Genomic DNA, 13,799 nt, shown 5'->3' on the forward strand with positions numbered 1-13,799 from the left:
AGCAGGCCTGGATCTAGTCTATGCTACAGCAAACAAGGTGTACCAATTTCTGTAAGAAACAGTTAAAATATGCAGGCACTATAAAGGGCAGAGTCCAGCCACTCCTCCCACAAGAGTGCAGACCACAAACCTTCTTAATGTAAAATAACTGGCCTGAAGCCCAAGTGCTTAAACCAGAACTAATACACTTTTAGAATAACAGACACTGAGCCCTTAATCAGCAGTTCCCAATTTAGAAGGGATGTAAGCTACCTGTCCTGCCACCACAGTGCAGGCCACAAACCTTCCCAATGTAAAACAACTGGTCTGAAGCCCAAGTGCTTAATCCAAAAGACTTAGAATGATAGCTACACTTTAATCAAGTTACTACCAAGCAGTAGTAAATACAATTGAATACTTTAAAGAATGCCTGGATTAGTGCTCAAGTTATACAAACAAAGCTAGATTCAGCAGGCCTGGATCTAGTCTACGCTATAGCAAACAAGGTGTATCAATTTCAGTAAGAAGCAGTTCAAATATGCAGGCACTATAAGCCTTTAACCAGAAATTCCCAGCTCAGAAGGGCAGAGTCCAGCCTCTCCTCCCCACGAACCCTTTTAATGTAAAATACCTGGCCTGAAGCCCAAGTGCTTAAACCAGAATTAATACACTTTTAGAATAACAGACACTGAGCCCCGAATCAGCAGTTCCCAACTTAGAAGGATGTAAGCTACCTGTTTTGCCACTACAGTGCAGACCACAAACCTTCTTAATGTAAAACAACTGGTCTGAAGCCCAAGTGCTTAAACTAAAAGGCTTAGAATGAGTTACACCAAGCATTAATAAATACAACTGAGTACTTTTAAGATGACGCAAAAGCAAAATAAAGTAGGAAAAAACACAAATACAGTAAAAGCAGAATTTTTTTTTTTCCAGAAAAGTAGCAAAAACAGTAGTAAAAACAATTCACATGCAGTGCAACCTGGCACACGAGTATGTAGCAATATTAGTCCACACACAGTTTGAAAAAATGTAATTAAATTAAAAAGGACTAAACGCAAGTGCAGAAAGGGTTTATTAGGTAGAATGCGGTAAAGAGATGGGACTGGGGGAGTGTCCTAGATCAAATCTACAGTGGGGCGGGCACTGCAAAAGCTACCAAATTTAAACTACTACCAGAACAGGGAGGGGGAGCGGGGAAAAGTTTCAACAGAAATGTGAGGAATCAGAGTGCAAATTATAAAACCCAAAAAATATATACTGATCTCTGTATATTTGCAGAACACTAAGACAAAAGATATCTAAGCAACAATTTAGCTCTATAATACAGAATAATGCAGAAAAATATACTCAGCTCTATATATCTGCAGAAAGTCTTGTAAGGCTGTTCCACTTTAAATGCAGACTGCTGCTATTAACAGTTCAAATTAAGGGAACCTTGAGTTAACACACAAGCTATAGAAACTAAAATGAGGGAGGGGGTGGGGAAGACACTTTCAACAGAGATGGATATGAGGAATCACAGTGCAAATTATAACCAAAAAAATATATACTAATATCTGTATATTTGCAGAACAGTAAGACAACAGATATCAAAGTAACAATTTAGCTCTATAATACAGAATAATACAAAAAAAATATACTCAACTCTATATATTTGCAGAGAGTCTTGTAAGGCTGTCTCTCAACAGTCCATAATCTTGCTCTTCAAAAGAAGGGTAGCCTGAGGTTGTGGAAACCCAAAGGAAGGGGGTTTCAAAGCCATAACAGATATGAACAAGTCCTGGGAGAAATCTATCCACCCTTTTTCTCTAGCTGCTGAGTGACGGGTCACATGTCTAACCTTTTTTTTTTGGGCATGACACCTGTCTGGATGAGATGTGGAGGTTTGGAAACCTGCCTAAATTTAGATACTCACCACAACTATGCATCTGTGTTGTCTATTTTCATTCTTCCTTAACGTATGGGTCTCTGATCCAACCCCTGGATCAGACTCAGCTGTTGGATCGGACGCTCAAGCTCTTACCTTTACCCATAATGCCCCCTTTCTTGCCAGATTAACTCAGATTGATTTTGCTGCTGCTAAATATGCCAGAAAGCATAAACACTTTTAATAAATATAGCAAGAACCAGGATAGAAACAAGGGCTCAGACTGCGAACAATGGTTCTCATATACTTCACCAGGTCACTCCCAAAGGAATAAGGATAGGGGGAAGGAGGGTGGGCAGTTGAGGAAGAATGAAAATGAGCAACACAAAAGCATAGTTATGGGGAGTACATAGCTTAAATATCAGATGTTGTCATTTTCATTCATTTTTCAATGTATAGGACCGAGTCCCCAGCCACGATAATTTTGGGTGGCCTTCACAGAAGGATATCCTGGAGAACAGCGGAGTCAAAGGCAGACCTGTTTCTGGATATGATGCCCAACTTGTAATGAGCATAAAAGTATGGGAATTGGACCAAGTAGCCGCAGCACAAATGCCATCAATTGAAGTTCTGGCCAAAAAGCAGATGATGTAGCCATGGATCTAGCTGAATGATGGGAGATTTACATAACAAACCTCTTACAGAACATGCAAAAGAAATGCAATATGTTATTCATTTTGCTAAGGTAACTTTAGATACTGTTTTTCCCAATTGGTTTTAGCAAAGAAAACAAACGGTTGATCAGTTTTTCAAAATCCTTTAGTTCTATGGAGGTAAAAACGAAGTTGTCTATGTGCATCTAAAACATATAGGATATATTCCCCCTTACAGTCAAAATTTAGAAAGATGAATGGTAAACAGTTAGTCGTTTCATGTCTGACTCACAAATAACCTTTGGCAGGAAGGATTTCTACGTAATGCCACTCTGTCTTGGAGTTCAGAAATGTGCCTTGCTGAAGTAATGGCAACACGAAATATTGTTTCCCCAAGACAGAAATTTCAGGTCTGACTTAGCTGAAGGTTCAAAGGGGACTGAGTTAAAGTCTGTAACAAAAAAGTAAGATCCCAGGGTACAGCAAAGTCTCTTACTGGAGGTCTAAGCAGAAGAGTACCCTTTAGAAAAGCCTTACAAATTTTAGAAGAAGATAGATGGAATGCATTATGTCCTATGTGATAATTAGAGACTGCTGAAAGCTGGAATTCAACGGCAGACAAACTTGCACCATCATGAAAAATTAAAGCCAGAAAATCCAATATAGCAGGAATTGGAGCTGTGAAGGGATCAAACTTTCTTTGTTTTGCCCAAAATGTTTTTTTTTTTCATTTATTCTTGTAAATCTTTCTGGTAGAAAATTCTTCAGATTAGGTTCATAGGTTGGTACTAGGCTATCAGCCCTAGGGCCTATGCAAGCCTAGCCATAACAATTCCCTGGCTATTTCTTCCCACATTATTTACATTCCTGGACCCCTGTCTAGCAGGGCGACTGACGTGATCCCTGGGGTGAATTTCCTTTCTCCCATCCAATCGTCAAGGTTCCTCTTGAAGAGGTCCAAAGAGGCACTCTGCTTGACATGTATGGGCAATCTATTCCAGAGTCTGGGGAGTCTCTGGGTCAGGAACCTATCCCTCCAGCATGTTTTGTTTATTGTGATGACAAGGTTTAGATCCCTGGAGTGTAGCTCTGAGGGATTGGGATTTCTTTAAGTGTAGCATGTCCAACAGCTCTGGGTTTGACATGGCCTTGTATATTAAGCAGAGATCACCTCTGAGTAGACGATATGCGACAGAGTATAGCTGGAGTTTTTTAAGGCGGTCAGCGTAGGGCATCTGCTTTAGGCCTGTGATTCTTTTAGTGAGGTATTTCTGAGGCCTTTCCAGTTGTTGCAGATGTCTTGAGAGGTACATACCAAATGGGGCGTTGTATTCTATAATGGGCCTAATGAGGGATGAGTACAGTGGGACAATGACCTCCTTTTTTCTGGATGAAAAGCCCTTCGTGATGAGGTGTGCCACATAGAAGGATTTCCTGACTGTTGTGGCGATGTGGTTATCGAAGGTGAGACCACTGTCCACCTGTGTCCCTAAGTCTCTTATCACACTTTCTGTGTTTAGTGTACTGCCACCTATATGGTAATTCATGGATACATGTTTTTTCCCAAAGGGGATAACAATACATTTCTTGGCATTGAGCTTGAGCCCATGGCTCTGGCACCAAGCATCTGCTTCTGTAAGGCCCTTTTGTAGAGTATCCACATCATTTGGGATTCAATAATGGCTCCCAGTTTGCAGTCAACTGCAAACTTTGTCAGCCAGAGTCCCTTAGTGTTGACCTGTACTTCAGAGAAGTAGATGCCAAACAAGAGCTGACCCAGGACTGAACCCTGAGGTACTCCACTTGTCACTTGTCTGGAGCTGGATTTGGAGTCGGCTACTTTTACAGTGTGGGTTCTATCAGTAAGCCATTTAGCAACCCATTGGGTGACATAGGGATTAATGCCCAACTTAGTAAGTTTATCTATGATTCCAGAGTGGGGATGGTGTCAAAGGCCTTGGCAAGGTCTAGATAGGCTGTGTGGACCACCTTACCCTTGTCCATGGCTCTGGAGACTTGATTCAAAGAAGTCAATCAGGTTCAGGAGACAAGATCGGCCCTTCACAAACCCAAACTGGGTGGGGTCCAGTGTTTGAAGGTTGCCAATGTCTTTGTTTATAAGTTCCATGACAATACGCTCCATGGCCTTGCAGATAAGGCTTGTCAGACTGATGGGACGGTAGTTTCCGGGATCCAAGGTGGATCCCCCCTTGTGGATTGGGATAACTATAGCTCTGCGCCACTCAGTGGGCACAAAACCTGAGGTGAGGCTATGATTAAACATGACACTTAGGTTAAAAATCTGATGAACTGGACAGGAAAGCCTGGACTGACTAGCCATCACTTGAATTGGAGAAACCATGCGGTTAACTTGAGGCCTTGAATGTCCTGATGAATCATTCCTAATGGGTGCAACAGGAGATCTGGACTAGGGTCCAGTGTCCAAGGCGGACACAGAAAATGAGACCATAGGAATGGGCACCACACCTGCCGAGCCCAGAAGGAAGCAATAAGAATTACCTTGCTCTTCAACCGCTGTGCCTTCTGAAGAAATTTAGTTATTAAGGAAAGGGAAGGATAAGTATACAGGAGACTGGGGGGGGGCAAACCTGGACTACAGCATTGCTCAATGACTTATCCAGAGGGGGAATTAGGGCAAAGAACCTGCTGCATTTGTTGCTGAGTGCAGAGGAAAAGAGGTCACAGCAAGTTTGACCTTGTATTTCCCCAGAATGTGCTTTGCTACAAGAAAGCAGTTGGAGGAGATTGCCCACTACCAGTCTCTCATTTCTTCTTGGCAAAGGAGGTAAGATCTCGTTCCCCTGTTTGTTGATGTACCAAACCACAGACATGCTGTCTGCCTGGATAGCGATTGTATCTAGGAGAGAGTTCTAAAATGCCTGCAATGCTAGAAGGACTATTCTCATCTCTAAGACATTGATATACAAATTGGTCTCTTCTGGGGACCACATACCCTGAAGAGTCTTTCCCAAGAAATGCCCCCACCCTCCCCAATTGGGAGGCATCTGTGGTCAGCATAGCCTTTGGGACGGGAGAAATAAACAGGTTCCCCTGACAAAGCTCATTCAACTGGATCCATTGAAGCAGGGAATCCTTGCAGGCTCACATAATCTTTATAGGGTACTTAAACATCGACCATGGTACTGACATGGCCCCCACTGAAGAATCTTCATGTGAAAGTGATCCATGGATAATACAGTGATTGTGGCAGCCATTAAACCTAAGGCTTGAAGAACTAGTCTTGCAAAAGGATAAGGATGGTCTACAATTTGTCTGACATGCAATCTTAGGGAATTAATTCTGCTCTGAAGTAAGAACATAAACTGTCTGATTGTGTCCACGCTAGCTCCTACAAACTCCAAGACTTGAACTGGTTGAAGTTGGAACGTTGAAAAATTTACTGTGATCACTAGGAATGAACACAACTGGAGTAAGTAAATAAATCCCAGGCCTTCTCTGGGAGATGCTTGGTTAGTGTGGAGAGGAGCCAGTTGTCCAAACAAGGAAACACTTTGAATCTGTGCAGAATGAGATGAGCTGCCATCACTGCCATGCATTTGGTGAACACCCTGTGGGGCTGTGGTGAGACCAAAGGGCAGAGCTCTGAATTGGTAATGATTTGCTCCCAGCCTAAAGCACAGATATCTTTGAGATAACCTGTGTATTTTGATGTGATAGTACAAATTTTTTAAGATCTACAGAGCACATCCAGTCATCCTTCTTTAGAACATACAGAATGGACTTAACTGTGACCGTCTGGAACGTGGGATTTTTTTCTCAAATTGAATTAGATGACTGAGATTCAGAATAGGTCTCAGGTTCCCTGATTTCTTTGGCACTAAAAAGAACCTTTAGCAAATTCTAGATCCTGCTTAATCTGGTGGGACCTTTTGGATGACTCTCTTTTCTAGCAGCTTTTGGAACTCTAATGCTGCTAACTCCCTCTGATGGGGTGGAACATCAGGTAGAGGTCTCTACTGTGAGGGGATTTGTGAAAAGGGAATAAAGTATTCTCTGGATATGATCCTTTGCACCCAAGGATCTCTTGTGAAGGCTGTCCAGCCGTCTAGGTGCAAGGAAAAATGCCCCACCCCCTGACTGCCTCCAGAGAAGAACAATCAGGCCACCTTTCAGGAATGCTGAAAGGGCCTGTCTGAGAAAGAATACTGAGACCCTTGCTTCTGCTGACCCCCTCTGCTGCGAGGACGGAATCTTCCGTTATTATTTCCCCCTCTGCCTCTGAGAGAAAAATCCCTTTGCGAGTCCTGAAAAGGTCCTTGAGATTTTCTGAATCACATAGTCTAAAAACAGCAGTGAGTCCAAGAGAAATGTCTTTGCTGGGTAGAGGAATGGATTCCAACAGCAGACAAGGTCTTTCCATCTTTCTCTCTACAGGATAAGGGCCCAAAAAGGGAAGATCCATCAAAAGGAGCATTGATGAAAGAGGATTTAAAGGGCTCTGCAAAATCACACAGTCTCATCCAGGCATGTCTTCTTATGGCTATGCGTGAACCAGCGACCCATGAGGTACCTTGAGCAGTGTGAAATATTAAACCTCATGGATGCACTGGATATAGACTGTAGGGTGGTCAGTTGGGAGGAATAAGCTTTCTCTTCCTCTGCCAACATGGACCCTGGGGCAGACTTCGAGAGTTCCTTGATCAAGTCCCTTTGTAATCTAGTAAAATGGTCCAGGTAGTTGAGCAACCATAAGGCAAAGGTTGTTGAAGTGTAAACATGCTTTCCAAACCCTAGACTCCCTGTTAGGGAAATAGACAAAGGAACTCTGTTCAGCTAGCTCCTTTTTGGTGGCTGCCGCTACAACTATAGCATCTACAGGAAATCCCTTATTCCATTACTGCCTGTCTTTGGAGGCTCCTAAAATCTTGTCCGGATGGTGGGGGACAGGCCCTATGGGACCCTGTTCGTATTCCACACTCGACAGCAGACAAGGTATATAAGGTCATCTGCCGGGGGGGGGGGGGTAACCCAAGATGTAGATGGGCCAGACCTGAAGGCTTCCAAGAACACCAATTCCTCTTAGGAAGAGCATTGGGAGGACAAACCCCCATTTTTTGTGCAGGATCTCTAAAATATCTCCTAAGGAGACATCCTCAGGTGGGGACCTAGGGAATCCTTCCCCCCTTTATCAAATTCAGTGTCCTTGACTAAAGATTCCTGAGGGGAATCAAAGTGCCTCTGCTTGCACTTCCTCTTCCTGTGTACGTTTTCAGTGGGGTGTTCTGGAGAAGTATTGGAATAGATGGGGAACTTCTGAACAGGCTGTCCCTGTGGAGAAGGGTGAAGGGACTTACAGCTCAAATCTGCTGGGGGAACGGGTATAGGATTTGAGGAAGTGAAGGTAGAATATTCCCTGAGATGGGAAAACACCCCTTCCACTACCTCAAAGGCAGTGTGTCCAGGACAGGCAAAAAAAAAAAAAACAACCTCATCACACCTGAAGCTGTTGGCTCAGCCAGTTCTCTTCCACTCTTGGATCTCCCCTCCAAGGAGATCTGGGGAGGCTCCAAGGGGAAGCGATGGCTCTGAAAATATCAGAGTCTGAGTTAGTCCCCCCCAGATCCGGTGCTGACACTTCGGCTCAGAGACTCATCCTACTCAGTAGGGATTGGCGCCAAACAGGTCAGGAACAAAGTCAGATCAGGAGGTGGTATCTTCGAATCCAAAACTTCAACTCCCAGCATTCTTGGATCCAATGGCTCTGAAAGTATGGGTTAGATTGAAGAAGGCGTTATAATGGGGTGAGAAGGTGGCTGAAGGCTCAAGGATCCGATGGGATACGGAGACAGAAACAACCCATGTGGATTTGTGCTCCAAAACATGTTTTCATTATTCTGTCTACATCTGCCTCGGAAAGACTACAGGAGTACCTGAATGACAAAATTGTGGAAGAAGGGCGGGACAACTTCCTAGGAGTTTCCTGAAGAAATGGAGACCTAGGTCTGGGAAAGACAGGTTCCAGAGAAAATCTCTGCCTCCGGATCTGAGGAGACCTAACCAGAGAGTTTGTTGGATCTGACACTTTTTGGATTTTGGAGGGTGGCTCTGAACTCTTGAGCAGGAGACCTTGCCATAAAATGCTTCCTGTGTTCCTTCGGCTCTGACAGTTCATATTTTTTAGCATGGGTTTGAGCTCCAGAAGTGGAAGCAATATAGGAGAAAGAAGCTGGCAAAAGGCCCTTCAGGAGCAGCTTATTCTGCCTATCACTAATCACCCTTCAATTAAAGCCTGCACTGATCTTACATGATATCTTTTAAGTGAGAAGGGCCTAAACAATATACACACTCCCTGAGGGCATCAGAATATCGTATGCCCACAGGGAGTGCACTTCTTAAAACCATTTGACTTGTCAGCCAACCCAACAACCAAATGCTAGCCAACAACAAAAAGGGGGAGAAACTCTACCATAAGTTTTAAATAAAGACATGTTTTTTTATTTACATTAGAAAAGAAAGATAAAGGAAAAAATAACTACCAACAATGAAAAGAAAAAAATACCTAATGCTAGAAGAAAGGCCTACTACCAAGAATGGTACAAAAAGTTACCTAAATGGAAAAACGAAGGTAAAAAAAAGAGTAAAAGGAGGAAGGCTAAATAGAAATATATATTAAAGGTCAGAAAAAATAAATTGTGTCTACTCACAAAACCCAGCAAGGCACTCTAGAGCTCGAGAGAATACAATCCCAAAAGAATCATTTACGTGGCAAATGAGATCTGGGGTAATCTCGTAAGTAAGGGGCATTGCGGGTATAGGGAGGAGCTCGAGAGTTGGATTCAAGAATCTAAAGATTGGCAGAGTCAGATCAGAGACCCACGCATTGAGAAATAAATGAAAATAACATCAGATCCTCTGTTAATGTATCTTGGACCTCTTCCCTTACTAATATTTGAGGGATGTTATGAGGGCCCTCAGACATGATGAGTTATGGTTCAATGGACATATCCACAGTTTGCAAGTCCCCAGCAGCCATACCTGCCTCTAACAGGGTCTTGGTAGTGGGCAAATGAGAGGTAATCTGATGTACAGCTGGTTCTGCAACTTCCAACAGGTATTGCAGAGTCTGCAATGTTGGACTGTGCATCTGTTCTGGGCCTCTTATGCTTCTTCTTAGGCAGAAGAGGAATGTCCGGGGATGCGGATTCTCCCATCTTGGACTAGGTCAGCTGTTTAAGACAGTTTCCAGTAAGGTATTGACAGAGGAAAGCCTCGACCTAAGGGTTTTGACAATGCATGATAAGACAAATGGAGTAAGATCTGTGATTGTGTTCCAGGCATAAACAGAAAAGGTACTTAGTGTGCAAGTCATTGTATGTAATTTGCCTGTCGCACTCGCATTTTCCCCTCCTGATATCTCACAAATTTGAAAAGAAATAGCACAAGCAGAAAAGGCAAAGCAAGGTTCCCCAACAGGGCACTTACCTGAGTAAATGATCAAGTGAAGCAATGGTACCAATGGCCAAACGGTGATCAGTTTGATGGATGCATGACTTGTGTTTGGGCTGGTGGTGAGACAGTCTGGGGATTCATGTTTGTACATCCATCAGTATACCCCTAGGCTTATGAGCTATGGTCAAGTGTCGAACGTATGAACTTGGGACAGTAAAGCTTTAGTACTCTGGTTGGACATCACTGGTGACAGCCCATATATCAGGAATACTGCAGCAGTGATTTCAGTCAAGACATACTGTTTTCATTTACAATTTATCCTACTGAGTGAACTTCTTCCACTTTACGGTAACTCCAGAAGCCACAACTCCCACATTCCAGGGATACGAACAAAAAGCCTCGATAGGGCCACCCAAGAGCTTGCTGCAAAGGCAGAAGAACAAATGCAGTTCCTTCTCCTGAAAGGCCTCCGCCATAATGGTTAGTACCCTGACAGCTAAACATATGAGAGCAGTGAAAAAGTCCAAATGAAAGTAGTGTACTCCTACAAATCCCAGTTGATATATTAGAATATGATCATGTCCGGCAACACCATCAAGGCAACCTGTAGCAACAGACTGTGACTATCAGGAGAATCATCCATATAGAACTTGACATGTTAAATGCGTGAAATTGCAAAGGTCCAGAATAGGAATGGAAATAGTCTATTTCGGATCTAAGAAAAGGCAGGAGTAAAATTCTACATCTCATTCTCATGAAGCCACATCCTTTATGGTCTCTATTAAGAATACAGTCCTGTTCAAAGGCTCAGTTAAGTTAGCTCAGTTGCTTGCTTGGCAGAGTCCTTTTAGAGACAGACTGAAAGATCTCTTATGGTGTGGCAGATTGCACCCGCATTAAAAACTCACTAGTCTTTCTTGATGGCTCTACAAGCAAGGAAGCAGAAGTGTTTACCCTCATGGGTGATCTACCTAGCCCAATGGGGAGGAAAAAACACCTGCTGCTTGGAGACTATCCCCAGATATGACGGGAATTCTTTTTCTTTGGGGTTATCAGCTGAGTCCAAAAGAAGGGGTTGGAAGTCAAAGGCTATCTGGTGGTGAAAGGGCTAGTTTTCTCTTCAGAAGGCCATCAAACAGGCTCTTAGACAGTTAATAAGACCCTTCCCATCCTATACGGCTCATGCCACTGCTTCATCATGGTGCCACTGCAGACTTACAGTGAGCAGTGTGGCAACTCACTATGGATGCCATACACAAACTTGACCAGATCCTTCTTAATCCTATACCTGGGAAGGAAGGAAAACTTTTTTACAGCCTGAAGGATCTAAGCCCAAACATGGAACAAGGAACACCCTCTTGGTTCACCCTGTCCAAAGCTGTAATCTCTGGCTCCTATACTGGACTGATGATCATAATGCAGGACTCCACTCTAGGACAGTTGGTGAGGATCTCAATTAATTCAGCAGAGAGCTTTTAGTCAATATCTGTCTTTTTAATAGGCAAGGCAATAGTATCCCAGTGCTTCTAAAGTTACAAACATGGCAGTCTTTATAGTGGCTGGGGATTGCCATAATGGTGTACCACACAGACACAAGGTACATGGCTTGATTGGGTTGGCATAAAGAGAGAAATGGTACAGGGTTCGATTCTCACCTTTGAAAGGGAAATGGGCCACAAAGGCAGTTAGCCTATTACTTGCTTAAGAACCCATGAATTCTCCTAGTTCCTCATATGTATGAAGACATTTCTGAAGGGAAATTAACATAGTGGGCACAGGCTATTCCAAGGTAGACTTCAACCTTAAGTCTTCTCCAAGACAAGGTCATTCACTGGAAAATGGTAGAGACAGGAGCTTTCATTATCCTCATCTATTTCAGCGATTAGCCTCTGGATCCTCATCCTTTTAGGATACAGAAGGGAAGGGAAAGGAGCCCCCCTCACAAAATTCCAGACTGGCTGTGCTCATGCAGGGCTGGCATGCATGGGTACAAAAAGCAATTTGCTGTCAAGCATGTCAGTCTACCAAATACTGGGATACATACATCAACAGTGGAATGGAAGCGGATAGGCTTGCACTGCAACAAAGCTGGAAACAGGCCGCATTCATTAAAGGAACACTCTTGTACCTCCAAAGACGAGCACAACCAGACTTCAAACTAACTGAAGTTGGAGGTATGAGCTGCAGACACTAGCATGGGAGGACCTAGCGGCGTTCCTCCTCCTGGGCAATCAAACCCTGGCAGGACCCTCAAACTTTAACAGTGGTCTCTAAGTGCAGTTCCCTTGCAGGACGCCAGCAGAAAGTATGTTCTAGTTTGTTGAGGGTTAGGCAAGAATTTCCCCAGGGTGCACCCCCTCAGGGTAGATGCCAACAGTGCACCTCTCCCAGGTGCCTTGTTGTTTAGTACAGTGAAAGAAATTTCAAATCTTTGCCGTATGAGGGCAAGGAAATAATGCACAGGCTGAGAGGCCAACTTAAGAATGGACTTGCTTAAAACAGGATATGTCTAAAGTGTGCCCTCCATTTCATTAGTCTAGCTACATCCTGGAGCTATGGCAAACTCACTTGTTGAGTCACATTTCAGGCTATCTCAATTGCCTCCATTCTCTGAAAAGCAGGGCAGACCAAGACCTTCACCCTCTTGCATTGTTAACATTTAAAATGCAACTTCAATTAATGTCCATCTTCTGAGCAGTACAGACATTGCCTGAACAGTTACATGCCCTGGCTCATGAACGGTAAACACAAACACTTTTAACAGCTTAGGTGCTTTAGGCATCAAACAAGGGAACTTTTGCATGATGAAAATCATGCTCAACATCAAGACCCAAACTCACAAAGTGTAAGGAAAGACCCTTTTCTTTAGGAGGGACCTCGGATTGAAACAGGCTCTCACAGTACAACACATGACATCACAACATGCACCAGTACAGAACAGCCAGCACGCCTGAACACAGAAACTTCACTGCAAAACTGGAGAAGAAAGGAAGGATAATCTCCAACTGCAAACCCACTAAGGAGGGTTCCCAAGGCTAGATCTTTGGAGATCACTTTGGTGCTGTCCTTTATCAGACTACATCATGGTGGCACTTTCATAATAGAGATTCCTTGTGTGCAATTAACCGCATTCAAGTCCAGAAATAAAAATCCCAGAAACAGGAAGAACAAATCACCTAACATATGACTCAGACATGTATGAAAGAAGAGTTCAGCATTGCTCACCTGTATGTATGAGTTTTACATGACGCTGCAGATATCTGTCAATCATGAAGACTTTGTTACATCCAGGGTGTGGACAAGGCCTCTCACGCACTTCCTCATGATGTTCTTTGATGTGTTTCTGGATGAGCAAAACAGGGGGGAAAAAAAAAAAATCAAGCTACTGCTATGCAACTTCAGTTTATTAAATGGGCAAACTCTCCCTTTGTTGTTCCCTTCTGCATGTTATTCTTGAACCGTCAAAATCTGCTATCATTTTTAAAATTGTATATTTAATACTTACAAAAAATAAACTACAAAGTAGTACTTTGGATAAAAACATTTTCAGAATCCTCAGTGCGAGTAAAATGAATATACAAGTGCATGAATTTACAGCTGTTTCCAGTAAATGCCTGATACCTCACCTGTCATAAAAACATATATCCAGATCAACTAGCTGGAAGACTAAAAGTTACTCTAATATGCCTTAGTGCAGCTAGACATCTCTCTCTCTCACTCATTTTTCCACAAGTCCAAGTTGCATTAACAGCCTCAAAAGACTTAGCTCCTACAACCCACATCAGTAACTGATTTCATCTCTCAACCACCATCTGTGAAAAAAAAAATTTTTTTCAACTCACTGTTAAAACTATTCTCTATCATCT

The 13,799-nt window shown here is 43.1% G+C and overlaps 1 protein-coding gene across 5 annotated transcripts in view; it reads right to left on the reverse strand.

Annotated features, from left to right (window-relative positions):
- Positions 1–13,799, reverse strand: part of ZNF276 (zinc finger protein 276) — a 476,210-nt gene that overhangs the window by 81,294 nt on the left and 381,117 nt on the right. For all 5 annotated transcript variants that reach the window (XM_044081859.1, XM_044081861.1, XM_044081858.1 and 2 more), the window contains one exon: positions 13,159–13,276. In XM_044081859.1, the coding sequence (XP_043937794.1) occupies positions 13,159–13,276 (118 nt within the window). The remainder of the gene's footprint in view (positions 1–13,158; positions 13,277–13,799) is intronic.

Source organism: Protopterus annectens, chromosome 8.part1 (genome assembly GCF_019279795.1).
Source record: "Protopterus annectens isolate FY-2018-M chromosome 8.part1, PAN1.0, whole genome shotgun sequence".
Classification (NCBI taxonomy): domain Eukaryota; kingdom Metazoa; phylum Chordata; order Ceratodontiformes; family Protopteridae; genus Protopterus; species Protopterus annectens.